This window comes from Stegostoma tigrinum, chromosome 33 (assembly GCF_030684315.1).
Source record: "Stegostoma tigrinum isolate sSteTig4 chromosome 33, sSteTig4.hap1, whole genome shotgun sequence".
In the NCBI taxonomy this organism is placed as follows: Eukaryota; Metazoa; Chordata; class Chondrichthyes; order Orectolobiformes; family Stegostomatidae; genus Stegostoma; species Stegostoma tigrinum.
The window spans coordinates 19739384-19759357 of NC_081386.1; the positions used below are offsets into that span (position 1 = coordinate 19739384).

Consider the following 19974-nt stretch of genomic DNA (forward strand, 5'->3'; position numbering starts at 1 on the left):
GTGTATATGTGTGCAAAATAGGGTAGCGAATATGCAAATGCTGCTATAAACCATCCCTGGATTATGTTGTTGTATAAGCACGGTTAGGGCAGTATAAGCCAACCTCATTAAAATATGGCATTCAGGTTACATACAGAAGTAACTGATGCTACTGAACCCAAGAAAGTGCCTTCTACAACAGATCTAAACTTTTAGTATGTTGTAAAACAAATGTAAGAAATTTATAATCCAGACACATCATAGTAACACTACCTCTGCTCTGACAATTGAATACAGGTTACTTTCCATTGCATTGCATATAGAATTACTTCGAGTATAGTGAGTATTTATTGTCATGTATATCTAGACAAATATAGTGAAAAACATTTCGTTGCCACAATTTGGTGCCATTTTGAGTTACAAAATGAAATTACATAGAGTTCTTCTTCTGTACAAGGGGCCTTCAAACACAGCTGCAGCGTTTCTGCAAGGTCCCTTCAGGCCTATTACAACCAGGAGCCAATAGCCCAGCAAGCACCTGATAGACAACAACCCACCGAGTCCACGCTCTGGGACTACCGCAGCCAGGAGTTCTTACACCTGGCACTGCCATCACTGCAGCTGATGACCCGGCGAGTCCGTACTCTGGACCTCCCTTTGGCCAAGAGTCTTTGCACCAGGCATTGCCACAGATGACATGCCGACTCCATGCTCTGGGCCTCCTGTGGGCACCGCCACTGCCATAGCTGGCGACCTGCTGAGCACCATTCCAGCTTTCCCATCTCTCCAGAAAATGAAGAAGAGACAAAGATGAGAAAGAGAAGAATGTGGCCGAATGGGTTCAGAAACCCTAACACTACTGACCGTGCTGGTGTTGCCGTTTTGGATGTACATTTTGTTGCGATAATTTAATTTCTGCACTGTACAACCTAACTATGATCAGGCAGATGTAGTTTTGAAGAATCCTGGGCTATATTTTTGATTTCTTTCTTTGATTTTTACAAAATGAGCTGGAAAACTCTGACAAAGAGTGATGTTTTGTTCAAAAAGATAATTTGATCACAGAATTTACAGTAAAAACCATAAAGAACTCAACGACTTGCATAATGACAGTTGTACGAATCACTGAATTTTAATTACCGTTACTAATTTTTGGCTGATTTTAGTAACAGCTGGTAACAAAGGGCCCAGTATATATTCATTGTGAATTCTTCACTGTGTGTGTGAGATGTGATATAGGCATTTTGACATTGAAAGAGGAACAGGGGCTTTCACAAATAGTAGATTAATGCTTTTTGCTCTTTTTTAATCTGTACCAAAAGTAATTAAGGTTCCCAGTCGTGCCTGATGCTCAGGGTTTTATGGTCTTATGGAAATAAAATAAACAACTGCCAAACTTCAATTTGATTTAAAAGAGCTTCTGGAAAAAGTCTTGGACTGTTTTAGTTGTCATAAACATCTGGGATGACTACAAATAATCCTTTTCAATTTTTTTACGTTTTAGTCCTCTTTTTCATTAATCATGGATAGCCCATATTATGGGCCAATTTATTTATTTTGCTTCAAGAATTTGCTGAGCTGCCTCCTGCAGTGATTAATATTGTTAAGGATTTCCAGCTTGTTTCTTGCAAGCTCCCATGTGCAATAAAATAGGGATGGCTAATAATAGGATTTATAAGGAATCTTGTGTAGTTAAATGCTTATTCTTTCTTGTAGATACAGTAGATGAGTATTTTGAATACGATGCTGAGGAGTTTTTGCTTTCCTTGACCTTGCTGATCACTGAGGGGCGCACGCCAGAATGTTCGGTGAAAGGTCGTGCAGAAGGATTTCATTGCCCTCCAGCACAACTTGGACAGTCGTTAAGTAGAAAACACGAATGCATTGAAAAAGTGCCACAAGTATGTACTTTATCAAACTTTTAAAATAGAATATATCCAATTCATATTAAATCGTAATTTCTCTCAACTGAAAACATAAATCAATAACTTGCCAATGTGGACTCTTGGATTTTGATTCTGAAAAGTTTTGTTTTCAAGTTGGCTCAATTTCTTTTCTTCTTCTTCCTGTATTTTGACAGTGTTGTCAGGCTAGAAGGACCAGGTCTCAGGTTTTGCTTCTGTGGAGGAATAATACTTCAATCATGGTTGAAGTGATGTTGCTTCCCGACTGTTGCTATAGTGATGCTGATGGCCCATCCACTGAGGGGAGTGATATAAACGACCCTGCTATCAAACAAGATGCTTTGCTGCTGGAAAGGTGGTCTTTACAGTCGGTGCCCAAACAGTAAGTCATTGTTCTTTGCTAGTGTAAAATACTCTTTTTTTTAAAAAACATAAAAAGTCAACTAAATTAGTAGATATCTTTTTTCCTTTCTTTTGTCATGTGAAGAAAATGAATAATGCTGTTGAAGAAAAGAATAAAAGCACAGAAACCATTGTATGACTTCAAAAATCAACTGCTGTTTTATTTTGTTTTTGGAATTTGTTTTGGTTTGATATACTACAGTGATTATGTTTAATTGTCTTGTTTCACTAAGATTTCGCATCTTTAATGGCTAGCAAGTAGACAATTTGGTGCAGCTATCTTTGGGATGAATTGATCTGTAGTCAGATAATCTGTGTGTGAAGTATAAAGGAGCCCCATTATGACTAAGTTTGGTTCTGTAAGCATTTCCAAAAGTGTTTCCCACTGCTAGTTGTCTTCCATATATTTTCATTCGTTAACCTGCTCTGAAATGAAATTGTGACTGTGCTGAGAACATTGGCAAAATATTGCAGTATATGCTGATGTACATAAGCCTACGTAGTAAAATTAGTCTAATACTGAAATTATGGATGTATTAGCTTGTATATGTTTTAATTTTTAAGATTTTAAATTAGTTTAATTGTTGAAATGGTGTATTTTCTTTATAGAATATCCATAGGGGCTTACATTGCTGAACAGAAATACTTGCCAAAGCTTTGCAAACTTAGTGCTGTTACATAAGGATCAGAAATTTAGACTATAAATTCGGTTGGGGTGTTCAAATGCGTATGCCTTCTGTTCACCTGTTGCTCATTTAAATCGTAGCCTAGTACTATCTAATCAGGTTCTGCAAACAGAATAAATATTCATGGAGCAGAATGACTATGGTTAGTTTATGTAGAATTGCCTGAAATTGAATTTGCTCATCTCATGTCTACTTCTTCACTGTCAGCGCAAAGACCAGAACACATCCGTACACGCATTTAGATGAAATCCTGGCTGATGTTATCCAGTTATTGTTACTTAATAAATGTGCTACCAGCACTACCACCTTTGCTAGAGGAGCACCTCTCATAAACTCTTTTACCAACCTTCTATTTGGGTTGTGTTGTGTTTCTAAAGGAGGCCTATGTTAGTGTCTAGAAAACAACATTAAAGTTGAATTTTTTTTATTTTTTCATGGGTTGTGGGCATTGGCTAGGCCAGTGTTTAAAAGTCGATCCTTAATAGCCCTTGAGATTGGTGGTGAGATTCCTTTCACAAATTGCTCCTGTCCATGGGCTGTTGGTACACCCACAGTTCCGAAGGAGCTTTGAGTTGCTGCAGTGCATCATATAGATGGTTCACCTTACTGTCACTGTGTGTTGATGGTGAATGGGAGTGCCAGTCGAGTGGCTATCTTGTTCTCAATGGTTTTGAGCTTTCTGAATGCTGTTGCAGCTGCACCTATCCAGGCATGTGAACAGTATTCATTCGTACTCCTAACTTGTAAATGGTGGACAGCCACGGTTATAGGCTGTAAAATTCCTAGCCTCTGACTTGCTGTTGTGTCTGCATTATTTGGCTAGTTCAGTTCAGTTTCTGATCAGTTGTAACCCTGAGAAATTAACAGTTGTGGATTTAGTTATGATAATTCAATTGAACTTCAAGAGGATGTGGCTAAGTTCTTCCTTATTTGAGATGGTTATTGCCTGGTACTTGTGTACACAAATGTTTGCCATTTATTGGTGCTAGCCTGGATGTTGTCCAAGTCTTGTTGCAATTGACACTGACATTGGTTACTTCAGTATCTGAGCTATTGCAAGCAGTTTTTAACATTGAGCAATTTTCTTCAAATATCCCCCATCTGATGTCATGTTGGGAGGAAGGTCATTGAAGTAGCTGAAAATGTTGGCCCTGGGACACTACCCTGAGGAATTCCTGCAGTGATATCCTGGGAATGAGATGACTGATCTTTAGTGACCACAGCCATTTGTATCTGCTGCGCAAATGCCACTTGATAGCACTGGAAATGTTCTGTTCCATTAATATGTTGATATTCAAAACCAGATTGATGGGGAATTACCTACTGTATTGGACTTGTCCTGCTGAGAACATGCCAGTGTTGTTGCTATATTGGAACAGTTAGTTGGAGCATAGGCTATCAGTACTGTTGCCGGAATGTTGCCAGGCCCCATAAACTTTACAGTATCCGGAGCCTTCAGCCATTTCTTGATATCACGTGCAATGAATTGAATTGACTCAAGACTAGCATTTGTGATGCCACGATCCTTAAAAAGTGGCAAGATGGATCATCCACTTGGCACTTCTGATTTGAGAATACGTCAACATTATCCAAGTAGCTGGTATATTACCTGTATACTTGTTTGGGAGCAGAGTAGGGTTTCATCACAAATCCTGTGGCTGTTCAGTTTGAAGTTCTGTTAGTGTATATATACTTTGTGGGCAGTACATTCTACCCCATGGTGTTTTGAATGTGAACTGTCCCTTGCTGACAGTTTAAGATTTGGGAGATGAAGTTCTGCAACAGTGTTGTTGGTGGTGGCATTTGAAATTTACCTTCTACTGTTGAAGTTATGTTGCATCTCAGTCTGGTATTGTTTGCAGTAAATGAAAGAAACAGGACAGAAAGCCCATTTGTTATTCATCATGTGCACCAAACAGTGATAAGGATAAGTATTTTCTGTCTCTGAACATTAAAGTGGTAATCCTAGTGGGATATTACCCCAACCAGGAATAAATGTGGTGTCTATTTTTAGGGCATCTTTTCTCGTCCTCTTCCCATTTGGGTGAGAAGAGTTTATGTGAGGATTTCTCTGTCCCAACACAAGAGTCCGGTGGTCTTCATGCTTCTGTTACCTGTGTACAGATTCTTGACCAGGTTCATAGCTCTGTCCACGTTGGGAATCCTCTATGTGCACATAACTTGACAAATTAACCTTGTTAGGTGCATGTGCATTACTTCATTTAATCCACGGGCCATGGGGCATCATCATTGTCCATACAATCTTAATGGGTTGGTGGTCAGACTTTGACATATCAAACCCCAGTTACCAGGACCACCTTGCCATTGTAGCTGTGTTCTGCCTTCATATCTAGTCAGATGTGCAGTCTTCCTTTGGCTATTCCCTGCAATTAAGAACTTTTTCGAACGGCACTTTGTCAACTCACCCCTGGTTTTGCTATCATGTATCACTGTACCAGGAGCAAAGAGCTTTTGACAGCTCAACGAATTGCAGAATGTACAAGCATCTCTCTGTGGTAATTGACAGAATAGTGGACAGGTTAGCATATGCATTTGCTGAGGAATGGAAGATGACTTCCTTTTTTTAAAAAGAAAAGTTGTTGTTGAGGGCTTTTGGCTTTTGCAAGAAGCTGTGATGGTTGTCATATATGGGAATTTGTATGATGTTGTATTCCTAGCTGATGGTAATGCTGAACAAGTCAGGTCCCAGAGTGAAACCAGGGGTGATGCACAGTATTTTTGTAATTTGTTTACCATTGTGGTCACTCATTGAATGTAGCCACAAGATGGTGCTAATATTCTTTTAACAAAAGAACATCAAATTTTATTGGACACAAAAGGAAACAAATGCATACAATTTTGCACTATGTAAAGAATTATTTTAAACAACAGTTTATGAAAATTTCCGACATAAAGATGCAACCTTTTTACTGTTGACCTTCCACATATTCAAACCTCAGTTAAAGCTCACCGGGCTCCACCTTGAAGTTCCTTATGCAGTTTGTGCATGGTTGGTTTCTTTCTGGCAAAATTGTGCATTCACTTGATGTTATCACTGGAATCTGACTTGTCCAGTACTACCATCAGTTGGAATCACGTCAAAGTGAGGGCTCATCCAGGATCAAAATTCATTGAATTTGAGAGTCTGTGAATTTTTAAAGAAAAAGGTACACTGAGGTACTGAGCATAAAATCAGAAGAGGAGTTTTGAAATATAGTATCACACAAAAACAGCCAGTTGGCCCCTATCTTAGCTAAAATGTAGGATTTGCATGTATCTGGAGATGCAAGGACTGATCAGGGATGGTCAGCATGTTTTTATGTGAGGAAAATTGTGTGTCTCAAACTTGATTTGAGTTTTTTGAGAAAGTAACCAAGAAGATTGAGAGCAGAGATTTATGTGGATTTAACTAAAGCCTTTGACAAGTTTCTGTGTGGTAAACTAGTTAGTAAAGTTAGATCACATGGGATTCAAGTTGAGCTTGCTAATAGGATACAAAATTGGCTTGATGGTAGGAGACAGCGGGTGGTGGTGGATGGCTGCTTTTAGACTGAAGACCTTTTAACAGCAGTGTTCCAGTACTGGTTTCACTTCTGTTTGTTATTTTTCTAAATGATTCAGATAAGACTTCAGGAGGCATGGTTATTAAGTTTGCTGATGACATTAAAATTGGCTGGTATAGTGGACATTGAAGAAGGTTATCTAAGATTACAGAAAGATCTTGATCAGTTGGGTCAATGGATTGAGGAGTGGCAAATGGAGTTTAATTTGGATAAATGTGTGGTATTGCATTGTGGTTTAAAAAAAAACAAGGTCAGGACTTATACAATTAATGGTAGGGCCCTGGGTAGTGTCATAGAATTATAGAGTCCCTATTGTGTGGAAGCAGGCCATTTCTCCCATTGAGTCCACACTTCCAAAAAGCATCCCACCCAGACTCACCCCTTACTCAATCCTGGTAACCCTGCATTTCCCACGGCTAATCCACCTAGCCTGCAATTCCCTGGATTCCCCGGGCAATTTACCTTGCCCCTGCACATCTTTGTTGCAGCAAGCCAGGCTCCTGGAGGAAATTCATGTGGACCTGGGGAAAATGTGCAAACTCCACAGAGACAGTTGACCGAGGGCCGGAACCGACCCTGGGTCCCTGGTGCTATGAGGCTGCAGTGCCAACCATTGTGCCATCCTGGTGTTGTAGAACAGAAACATAATCTTTTGACATTTGTGTCACAAGTAGACAGGGTGGATAAGGTGTTTACACTTGCTTTCGATGCTCAGACCTTTTAAGAATTGGAGTTGGGATGTCTTTGTTGAGATTGTACTAGACATTGGTGAGGACTCTTCTGGAGTATTGTGTGCAGTTTTGGTCACCCTTTGGAAGGATATTATTAAATTTGAGAGGATTTGGAAGACATTAGCAGGATATTGTCATGAATGGAGGGTTTGATTTTTAAAAATAGGCTGGGACCTTTTTCACTGGAATGTAGGAGGTTGAGTGGTGACCTTAGATGTTTATAAAATCATGAAGGGAATGGATAAGATGAATAGCAAAGGCCTTTTAACTAGGTTGGGGGAGTTCAACACTAGGGAGGATATTTAAGGTGAGAGGAGAAAGATTTTAAAAAGGACATGGGGGGCAACTTTTTTTTAGACAGTGGTTCATGTGTGGAGTGAACTGCCAGAAGAATTTGTGGATGTAGGTATAGTTGCAACATTTAAAATATTTTGGGGTAAGTACAAGAATAGGAAAGGGATATTGGACAAACGCAGGCAAGTGGGACTAGTTTAGTTTGGGAACATGGTTGGATGGACTAGTTGGACTGAAGGGTCTATTTCCATGTTACATGACTCTGTGACTTATTTGGGCCGCACTGGGTGAAATAGTTCTTAGAAAAAGCAATGTTAGGGCCAATTTCAAAGCTGCTATGTCTAAGATAAGCACAAAATATCGTGGTATTTTGGAATGTGTGGATTTTATACAGTTCATTCTGAATTTTAGTGCTGTAGTGGGTGTCTTTGACAGGTTGATAAAGAAAGATAAGAAATTATAACAGGCAAAAGTATGTCAGAGACCTTTGACAACTTGAAAGCTGTACTGACGATTGCACTAATTTTAGCAACTGCAAATTACGCTAACCCATTTACACTGACTTGCTGAAACCACCTAACTTTACTAATTAGTTTACCTTGCAGAGCCTTGTCAAAGGCTTTAGTAAAGTCCATATAAACAACAACAACTGCTCTGCTCTCAATCTTCTTGGTTTCTTTCTCAAAAAAACTCAAATTGTGTCTCACAAACTTGATTTTCCTCACACAAAACCATGCTGACCATTCCTAAATCAGTCCTTGCATCTCTAAATACATGTAAATCCTACATTTTAGCTAACATTGGGGCCAACTGGCTGTTTTTATGTGATGTTATATTTCAACATATACATATTTCAAAACTCCTGTTCTGATTTTATGCCCAGTACCTTAGTGTACTTTTTTCTTTAAAATTCACAGACCCTCAAATTCAATGAATTTTGATCCTGGATCAGCCGTTGCTTTGTCGTGATTCCAGTGTTACTGCAGGGGCATGAGATGGGAATTGAACAGCCAATTAGTTATTTTTCTTGCAAGTTAAATTACATCAGGCAAATTATTCTGTGGAGAAGGAGACTGAGTTTTGTATTGGCTTTATGGCACTTTGAAATCTACATACCTAACAACTTTGTAGATCGTAATCTTTTGACTTTTCTCAAAAGATTTTGTGACAAGAACATGAACCTCTTTCATGGTATGGTTGCAACATTACACTCTAATCTAAAAATCATTCATACCACGAGAATAGACAATATTAAGCAGATAGCATCAAGAGGTATAGTGGAAGAAAACAAGTGTTATGACTTGTGTAATATTATTATGGAAAGTCCTGTCTATTTAATGTAAATATTATTTTAGTCAAAGTTACATTTGTTTAAAATAAATGTAGTGGTTAAAAACACATGTAATAGAAAAAGATAAACGCCTCAAAGTTGATTTTTTTTCTGCAGGGAGACATAATAAAGGTTTGTATTATTATTATTATTTGGAATTTCTAATGTAAAATGGACAGAACAATGTATAGCTTAAATTTTGATTTTAATTTCTACATTCTGTTGGTTAAGGGAAGGACATAGTTATATTTTCATTTTACATTTCCACTGTGCTGAAGGATTATCTGGTACAGTCATTTACAGGCGTTTAAAATGGGCTTTTATAGACAATCTTTGAGTTGAGTAGTTGGGAACAAGGATAGAAGAAGAAAAAATCGGGCTGTTGCCAGATATGCTATGACACGGAGATAGAGTCAAAGATAATTTTCGTTTCCAATAGGAGAGAACCATCCAGCAGGTCAGTATGTGAGCAGACTTTTTTGGGTAGCAATAGGCCATTCTGAAAGGAAAAGATATGTATCATCAGTACAGTTTAGCAGTCTCCAAAACGATCAAGGCAGAAGAGAAGATGTGTTGAGTGACTTAGTAATTAGTAAGAGAGATGTTTCAAAAACAGAACACTTTTTAAGATGTCAGAGGCGAAGACATCCTACGTGGCTGTTGAATGCATGAGTTTAAGGAACACATGTTAAGGAGTAAGTAAACTGTTGGCAATTGAAGGATCTCATGAAGAGACAATAACTAATGGAGAATACTGATGTTTTCCAGAAAGAAACCAATTATAATCATTTTAACTGAACAAAGAACTTTAAAGTGGAAATGAGGTGACCTCTCAATGGGTTTTGAAAACATGTAAGATTGTTTGTTTGAGGTTGAAAGGGTTGAATCTAAAGTTGTTTCAACTAATGCTTATATAGTGTAAATGTGGTGAAAGACATTGTTGTTCAAAGTATATTTGTGAATATGTCCAATGACTGGCTATCACATCAAACAATTTGTAAAAATAAAACTTGAGATCTCTGCAGAGAGCTGGATGAACACAGCAGGCCAAGCAGGAAAGCTGATGTTTTGGGTGTAGACCCTCCTTCATTTTCTGAAGTCGGGTTTAGGCCCGAAACGTCAGCTTTCCTGCTCCTCTGATGCTGCTTGACCTGCTGCGTTCATCCTTCTCTACACCTTATTACCTCAGATTCTCCAGCATCTGCCGTTCCTACTTTCTCTGCAGAGAGATTCACTCTGTAATCTGACTTATCTAGTATTACCATCCACTAGGATCATAACATTTGTTATATCAATATTATTAAAGCTCATCATCTTTAATCTTCAGAACTGGGGATCGTTTTATTGAAGAGAGAAGTCTTCTACAAGCTGTCCGTTCATATGTCTTTTTTTCTCAGCTGAGTGCTTGGCTGAGTGCATCACAAGGTGCTGTTCCACGCAATATTCTTTACCGGTGAGTAACTAAACAGTGTTTTCATGTTTTAGAATAGTGTGTTTCAAAGAAGAAAAAGAGCAAGAACTTTTTGCCATGGATAATCAATGATAAATAATTAACTATAGTTCACCCCCAAAATCATAGGAATCTGCCTGTATTGATTTATATATAGCTTGAAGGACACTAATCCACAAGCAAGGGGCAAGGCCAGGAGAGAAATCTCCACATTGTACCTCAAAATTAATGTGCATGAAAATGGAGGTAACACATTCAATTAGAGAGAAAATTGGTGAGGAGATAAGTGAGGATGCTGATTCAGCAGAGGGCGATGATGATGCTAATTGGCAGTTGCGGGCAAGGATTTGCATTGGCATAGTCACCACCAGCAGAAGAAGGACCTCAGCAAGACACCTTCTGAGTTCAAGTGAAGACAAGAGCATCCAGCAGAGGGTGGTGACAATGCTGATTGGCTGTTGAGGTGAAGATTTGCTTTGGCTCAGTTACCACTATCAAACGTGGGGTTTGTGGGGGCATATCGTCAAGAGATGAACAAACAACATAGGCAAGACTAGGATAGAAGACCTGTTCAGGGATTATCAGGAGCCCAGAACAAAATTTATAGGGCAGATCCTGAAGGGTTATAATCTCCAGACTCCTGCCAGAGCCACATGCAAATTTGCACAGGGACATAAAAATAAGGAAAGTAAACATGTGGCAGAAGGAGGGGCTTCTTTTCATGGGGCACTGGCATCAGTACTGGAACAGGAGGGACCCGTACCGCTGGAACTGTCTCCACCTGAACCAAGCTGGGACCGGTGTTTTAGCAAAACTGGGAAATAGGCTGGTCAACAGGACTTTAAACTAGAAAGTGGTGGGGAAAGGAAGGGTAAAACTTCCCCCAGTGGGGAATAAAGCAGCAGGTTATCATCTGTAGCGGTAGATTCCGCTGTGTGGAAAAAAATGAAAAACATGATGGGAAAGGAGAATCCAGGAGAGGTTATTAAAATCTCCAGCATAGACACAAGTAGGAGTGTTTGGAAAGAATTAGGAATCAAACTTCAAACACAATGGATAAATGAATGATGATGAGAAGAGAGACAGTTAATACAGGACTGTGTCTGAATGCACGCAGTGTAAAAAAGAAGGTAAATGAGCTTGTGGCGCAGATCAAAATTGGCAGATATGACGTGGTGGGCATCACGGAGACATGACTACAAGGGGATCAGGATTGGGAGCTGAACATCCCAGGCTATACATCTTATCGAAAAGGTAGGCAAGTGGACAGAGGATGTGGATTTGCCTTATTAGTAAGAAATGAAATTAAACCAATAGTACGAAATCAAGTACGGTCAGATGATATAGAATTTGTGTGGATAGAGTTGAGGAAATGCAGAGGTTAAAAAAAAGCCATGGTTGGAATTATGTACAGGCTGCCAAACAGTAGTCAGGAGCTGGGGAGATTGAAAAGATGTGTAGGAAGGGCAAAGTTGCAGTGATCATGGGGAATTTCACTATGCAGGTGGGCTGGAAAAATCCTTTTGGTAGTGGTTTGCAAGGAAAGGAGTTCATGGAATGTCTATGAGATGGCTTTTTGGTGTAGCATGTGATGGTGCCCACTAGGGAAGAGGGAATACTGCATTTAGTGTTGTGCAATGAGGCAGACTTGATAAGGGAGCTTAAGATGAAGGAACCCTTCGGAGGCAGTGATCATAATATGATTGAATTAACTCTGCAATTTGAGAGGGAGAGGACTAACTTTAATTATATCTGGCATTACAGCTGAATAAAGGTAACTACAGAGGCAAAAGGGGAGGACCTGAGCAGAATTGACTGGGAGAGAAGACTATCAGGAAAGACTGTGGAACAGCAATGGCAAGAGTCATTCAGAAGACACAGCAAAAATTCATCCCGAGGAAAAAGAAGCATGGCGTAGGGACAGTGAGGCAACCATGGCTGACTAAGGAAGTCAGGGATAGCATGAAAGCGAATGAGAAAGCACATAATATGGTGAAGGGCAGTGGGAAACCAGAGGATTAGAAAGCTCTCAAAGACCAACAGAGGACAACAAAAAAAAGGGGGAGAGAAGATTAAATATGAGGGTAAGCTAACCAGTAATATAAAGGAGGACTGTAAGAGTCTTTTTAGATATATAAAGGACAAAAGAGAGGCCAAGGTGGACGTGGGACTGCTGGAAAATGACACTGAAGAGGTAATAGTGGGGGAAGAGGAAGTGGGAAAGCAACTGAATAACTACTTTGCGTCAGTCTTCACAGTGTAATATCCTGAAAATTCAAGAGAGCCGGGGGCAGAGCTGAAATGGTGGCCTTCACCAAGGAGAAGGTGCTAGAAAAACTGAATGGCCTGAAGGTGGACAAAACACCAGGACCAGATGGAATACACTTCTGAGTTCATAAGGAGATAGCTGAAGAGATACTGGAGGCATCAGTGGTGTTCTTTCAGGAATCACTACAGTCAGGGAGGGCCTACAAGACTGGAAGTGTTGTACAAAACGGGAACATGACATCCCGTTTAGAAGGGAGTAAGGCAAAAAATTGAAAATCACAGGCCAATTAGCCTCATCTTGGTCATGGATAAGGTTTTGGAGTCCATTGTGAAGGATGGGATTTCTGAATACTTTGGAGTGCTTGGTAAAACAGGGCAAAGTCAGTATGGCTTCATCAAGGGGAGGTCATGCCTGACAAATCTGTTAGAATTCTTTGTGAGGAAGGAACAAGCAGGCCAGGGAGAACCAATGGATGTTATCTACTTGGACTTCTATGTAGGACTTTGACAAGGTGCTGCACGGGAGACTGCTGAGTAAGATAAGTGCCTTGGTGTTAGAGACAAGGTACTAGTATGGTTAGAAGATTGGAGCTCTGGCAGAAAGCAGAGAGTGGGAATGAAAGGGTCTTTCTCAGGATGGTACAAGTGGTGTTCCAAAAGGGTCAGTTTTAGGACCACAACTTTTCACTTTTATACATTAATGATCTAGATGCAGGAACTGAGAGCATTCTGGCTAAATTTGCAAACAATGCAAAGGTAGGAGGAGGAACAGGTAGTATTGAGGAGGCGGGGAGGCTGCAGAACGATTTGCACAGATTAGGAGAGTGGGTAAGAAGTGACAGATGGAGTACAACGTGGGAAAGTGTGAGATCATGCACCTTGGTAAACAGAGTAAATGCATGGACTATTTTCTAAAGGGGGAGGAAATTCAGATGTCTGAAGTGCGAAGAGACTTGGGAGTTCTAGTCCAGGATTGTCTCAAGGTAAACTTGCAGGTAGTTAGAAAGACAAATGCAACTTTGGCATTTATTTTGAGAGATCTTGAATATTAAAGCAGGGATGTACTTCTGAGACTCTATAAGGCTTTGGTCAGGCCACATTTGGCGTATCATGCGCAGTTTTGGGCCCTGTACCTCGAAGATGTACTGACCCTGAAGTGGGTTCAGAGGATGTTCACGCGAATGGTCTTAGGAATTAAAAGCCTAACATATGAGCATTGTTTAAGGTCTCTTGGTCTATACTTGATGGAGTTTAGAAGGTTGATGTGGGATCTAATTGAAACTTACAGAATACTGAATGATCTGGACAGACTGAATGTTGGGAGGATGATTCCATTGGTAGGAGAGGCAAGAACCCAAGGGCACAGCCTTAGAGTAAAGGGAATCCCTTTTTAGTTCAGAGATAAGGAGAAACTTCTTCAGCCAGAGAGTCTGAATCTATGGAATTCACTGCCAAAGAAGGCTACGAAGACTAGGTCATTGAGTATATTTAAGACAGAGATAGATAGGTTCTTGATTGTCAAGGGGATCAAGGGTTATGGGGAGAAAGTGGGAGAATGGGCTTGAGAAACTAATCAGCTGTAATTGAATGGCGGAGCAGACTCAATGGGCTGAATGGCTTAATTTCTCCTCCTGTGTCTTATCGGTCTTAAGGTTTTATATGCTCAAATTAGCTGGATTTGATTAGTGCCGATCACCAGGACCTGCATTTGGGCTTTAAAATGTATTAATATGTGACTTAGATTGAGGAATAGAGATCCATGTATCGAGGTTTTCAAGCAGTGCTAAATTAGGGCAGTACAGTTTATGGTGTAGATGGGACCAGAAAGTCAGGATGTTGGCAAAATTGTGGCAAATGAAGCTCATTGGGGGAAAAAGCGTATTGGGGAAATGTGGAAGTCCAAGTACAGATAGCATGACAAAACCAATGGCAGGTACAAATAATTCAAAAAGGCTTTGACAAAAACAGTAACTTGTTTTATATTAAAGGATTTTATAAATATACCTCAAGGCATTTTAAGGGAGCAGTAAAAGCAGTGGTGGATTAGTCTTTGCTGGTTAGGAGATTGCCAGTGAAGACTTGATGGTCACCCGTTGGGATCTGGGGAAAGGAGGAGGCTCTCCTTTTTGGACACACTCCTTTTAGCCCACAACAGAACCCCAGGGAGCAGTGGCTAATACTGTGGCATCATTGCCTCCTGTCCTCAGAGCCTGCCTTACTGGCTGTGCTGGCCCTAGATTACGTACCTGGTTGTGAGGGGATTTATCCATTAATGTGGGCTCCTTCTCTAGGTACAGCCCTACCAGTAGCCTCTTCTACCACTGCTGCTGGTCCTGTGTTTGTGTCAGCAACTGTTTGGAATGGGTGAGCAAAGGGACACATCTTCAAAGGCAAGCCCAACAGCAGCCACTAAATTAGTTGTACCTTGGAAAATACAACTCCAGTTCCCACCACCCACCAAAGCAAGATATACATGCAGCTCGGATTTTGTCTCCTTTCACTTCCAGAAATTCCAGGCTGTTGGATTTTGTTGCTCCAGCCAAGATTGTTTGTGTTAGGTATAATAATGCGTAGGTCGGTTTTTTTAAAACTGATTATATTATTGTATGTGACTTGTTAATTTTATTTTGCTTGATTTTCAGAATAAGTGCAACAGATGAAGATATGTTGCTAAATTTTACCCAGCCTCCAGTTGAACATGTCTTTCCAGTTCCTAATATTTCTCATAACCTGGCTTTGCGAGTGAGTGTCCTATCCTTGCCCAGGCAGCCTACTTACCCATTGTTGACATGCAGCATTCATAGTACACTCGGTTTCTACGGAAAAAGTATTTCCAGTCAAGAAAAGGATGCTTCTCAACCTACCAGTGCAAAAGGGCAGGACTACTGTATGCCAGGGGCGCAACGGAAGTATAATAAGCAAACATTGACGGCTGTCAGAAACCATGGATTGCTATCAGCAAGTGCAGTAAACGCAAGAAAATGTCCTTCCCCTGAGATCTTGGAACCTGGCAAATCAACAGGTGATTCTGACAAAATACCTGAAATCAGAAATTCGCAGACCAAGACTCAGAGTTGCAATTGGGCAAATGCTACTGAAATAAGTAAACTACAGTCATATGAGAGCCAAGCAATGAAGACATTAAAGTCATTTTCAGCTACAGATTCCAATGGAACCAGCAGTACATCTTCTCCTATTCTTTCAGTTGAGATTAACCCTTTGATAGGAAACTTGCTTCAAGAAAGGGAAGAAGTGATCGCACGAATTGCCCAACAACTGAATTATTGTGAACAAAAACCACATATTGCTGGAAGTCATTTTGGTGCAGTGCAAGAGCCAAGTTCAACTAGTGCAAAACTACTTCAGAGTTCATATGAAGAAAGCCTGAAAAGCAGAGGGAAAGAGACTCCTTGCAGTTCAGCTACTTGCACTGAAAGCAGTTTCTTGGAAAACAGACATGTGGAGAAGAGCAGGACCTCTTCTGAAGATACCCCAGTCACATTATGTAGAAAGGTAAAAGTTGATATTGATAAAACAGTTTGTCCAAGGTCACAGACACGACGAAAACTATTTCCAGTGGACTCTGTTACAGTTAAGAATGGCACATCTGAAACAAAATATCCTGCTGAAAGAACTGTAAGTAAACATAATAAATCAGACCTGTCACAAGCCCTTGACACAGATAAAGTGAACTGCAAGTGTCCAGTCCCTGACAACACTGTAATCGACAAAACTAGAGTAGAGTCATTATGTCCCGTTTCCTTCTATGAGGACATTGTAAACTGTACAGAAAATTCTAAATTACATCTACATACCCCTGATGCACACCATGATGTTTCAGAACTTGACAATGCAAGCTCATTTAATAGAGAAAAATCAGACTGTTCCAATCCTGTTAACTTGGACTCGAGCATTTGTACTCAGAATGTCATAAACATTGCAAAAAATAAACCAGCTAGCACAGAAAGCTCATATCCCTGGTGTTCATTGTCTACAAACCGCAGAGAGTTTGGGTATTCCTGCTGCAAAATCGAATGCAATAAATTGAATACTTCCAGCGATAGTTATTTTGACACAACACAACCTGCAGCCAAAGAAGCTGTTAGTTCAATAAAGAAAGGAGACCAGGATAAAACTGATGTGCATATTCAGAGTTGTGATTCATTACAATGCATCCATAATTCGGCTATGCCAAGAAGACTTAATGGAGACTGTAAAGAAAAGCCTGGAGAATCTCAGGTGCATAGTGTAAGAACATTTTACTTTCTTCTCCATTGTTAGTTAATGATCCTTAAGCAATTTAATTTGACATAGCATGGAATGCAGCAACTTGTTAACATTACAGAAAATTATTCATCATGCTCCTGCTGCCTTGTATTAACTTCAATTATATGCAGACTTAAATTTAATGAGTTTTGTTGGTCTTCCAAATACTGATGGCACGTTCTTTTTCAGTAACAAGACTTAATTGGAGCCATTCATTGTTTGCTGGGGAGACAACTCAAGCAAACTTTCACTTCCATAGGCATTAGGGTGATTAGTTATGTGATAAGGTTCTGGTTATTTCTGAGGATTACTTCTTCCACATGTCCAGATGCCTCAGATTTGACCTCAAGCCTGGCAACATCCCATACAGCTACATCCTTTATATGTTGGGGAGAAAAGGAAAGAATACTGTTCTGGTTCCCTTCACTGCCTTGCCCCTTTAGGCCTTTGCTGTTTTCCTCACTGCCCCTCACCTTGCATAACCTTGCGCCTTAGTTGACTTCACGTGTGGTCCCTTCCTGCTTGCCTCACTCACCTTCATTTCTCCCACAACCATTGCCACTTTTTTAAACCTTCACTCCTTCCCACTACCCTGCAACATGTCACACTTTTTGTTTCATGACTGGTTTGCTTCTCTCACACTACACGCTGCCATCTCCTTGTTGTTTCTTCTGTGACTTTGATCACATTCTTCATTGCTGCCTTACTTCCTTGCACCACTTTTCCTCCTCATGCAGCACCCCACCTCTATTTCCTTTGCTGCCGACGCGTTTCTGGAATATACAGCAGGAAGTGTAAGGGAGAAGCAAATACTGGTCATTACAGTCATAGAAGTTATGGATCAAGATAATGCAAACATTTGCAAGTTACGATAAGTGAATTGATTTGCATGTTAAATGATATAGTTTCTTAGATTTTTTATATATATGTACTTGTGAATCTAATTTCAGACGATAAGTGCTACTTTGTGATATTATAATTCAATGTATTCTATTAATTCTTGGTTATTGTTACTGTACTAAGTTGCTTGCATTTGATTATTTTTCTAGCATTACTGTTTGGCACATTTCATTTTATGAATATTGTAATTAAGCAATGATTGCAGCATAGGTAATTAATTCCTCTTGCATAACCTTCATTCAGAACTCAACTGTTTCAAATTAGGCTGAAAATAACTGGGAACATCTGGATTGTTCAGAAAACTGTCTCATGGGAGTGCTATGAAAGACAACTACCTTACTGTCACAGTTTTTCTTAGCAGTTTCATCAGCCCGTGGGAGTTTCCTATCCATCACTGTTCCCATGTCGTTAAATGTCTTGCCTTGCACATGAACATGTATTTCTTTGTGAAGAAAATCGACCATGAAAATGAAGGATATCAATGGTACTATGTAAAGCAAATTTTTCAGTTTTTAAAACTCAATGCCAGCATCAGACATGCCTGGTTACCAACTAGATACAGTTATTTTGGTATTAAGTTTGAAGTTTATTTGAGGTCAAATGTGCGATCAAGTGTTCAGGAAAAAATTGGCAGCAAACCTGATTAGTGCACTTTTTGTCTGTATCTCCCACTAGAGCCAGTCATCAAGGACTGTGTGACATTGGAGGCTTGGGGGTATTCGTGATGAAAAGGTGGGGGGGTTTGGTCAGTGCACGGTTGTGACTTAGACTGCAGGATTGATTAAAGCTGACTGAAGCCGTTAAGGGGAACAATACTCCTGGATCCGAGAACACACCTATTATTAGCTGCTGAGTTTCCTGAGGCCCAGAGAATGGGGGTGAAATTTAAAATGGGAATTAAATGTACAGTACACAGGCTTATTGAAATATTATCACTGGTGTGAAGTAAAACTGCCATCCAATCATTCAGGACTGGATGGCAAAGTCCAATACTATGCATTTAGCCAGTGTAACATCCAACCGTGAAAATCTTTCCTTACTTAAAGGAAAGAGTCTTTAAAAGCTGTTAGTCATTTACCACTGTTCAGAGACCTCAAAATTCCAAATATCCATTACATTCTGTTTAGTTTGTGGACAACCTAATAAACCATATTTTATTCAAAATAATTTTTTAAAGTCCATAATGGGCACATTTTTCCTGCAGAAGAACTTTTCAAAATCTCCTTTGAAGCCTTCTGGCAACTTTTGGAAGAAGCAAAATCGACGGTCATTAGATGGGGTTTCAACTAAAGTTTTTCACCCGTGTACCGGATTACCCTTGCTTTCAAGTCCTGTAAGTTAATATTGGTTTGACTTTGTTTTAACTGGCTTAATATTCTTTCTTTAGATGCGCACATTTTAATAAGTATAATTTACAACTGTAGTTTTTTCTCGAAGAGTGTGTCATTTAAAGTACTGTAATTGATGATCCTGTCTCCTCTATAAACCGACTGGAATAGGAATTCTGTGATGCTGGTATCGTTGCAGAGTGATCACTGTTGTTTATTCCTGGCTGCTCCGTACTCTACCCTTCTCACTGCATCTCCGCTACCTCACTTGCCACGCTCCTTACCACCCCTCCCAGGAATCTGCTTGCAATTTGCTCAAAGAGTGTGGCAGCCTGTGATGTAGCAGGTGAAGCAGCAATTGCTGTTTATGAGAGCTCCTCTGGGTACACAGTTTTACATTTGTTCAAATGACACTAGCCTACTACAATCAAGAAACTTAAAAGTATGAAACTATTCCACAGATCCTGCAGCATTGCCGGCAGTGATGTCGGATGCAAGTTGTTTGCAAGTTGTCGATGACATTATTAATTAGATTAGACTCAGTCCCAGATTTCCCGTAAAGAAGGTGATTAAAAGCTCTTCCAAGTTTATAAAAGTTGATTTGCATTTTTCAAAATTGTGTTGCTTTGGGGGAAGAACAGCTCAGACTGTTTAGTTCTTATGCCATATCATGTAAACCCTCATAATATTACAATTACAGGACACAGCTAGTTGAAGCTTATATATTTTGGTACTTCACTTGAGCCAAACCTGCACATATTGAATGACCGGATTTTGTTGCTGACAGTGAATTTGCATGATACTTGGTCATTGGTAGACCCTGGTAAAATTACATGATTGTATGCTTCAGACAATCCTGTTAACATGTTTGAT

The 19974-nt window shown here is 39.9% G+C and overlaps 1 protein-coding gene across 3 annotated transcripts in view; it reads left to right on the forward strand.

Moving 5' to 3' along the window:
• Nucleotides 1-19974, forward strand: part of atosa (atos homolog A) — a 118306-nt gene that overhangs the window by 80407 nt on the left and 17925 nt on the right. For 2 of the 3 annotated variants that reach the window (XM_048562877.2, XM_048562878.2), the window contains exons 2-6: nt 1696-1880; nt 2060-2265; nt 10217-10342; nt 15250-16855; nt 18978-19106. In XM_048562877.2, coding sequence (XP_048418834.2) covers nt 1696-1880; nt 2060-2265; nt 10217-10342; nt 15250-16855; nt 18978-19106 — 2252 coding nt within the window. Of the gene's footprint in view, nt 1-1671; nt 1881-2059; nt 2266-10216; nt 10343-15249; nt 16856-18977; nt 19107-19974 lie in introns of those variants that run through there. The other variant, XM_048562876.2, reaches the window with a different exon arrangement.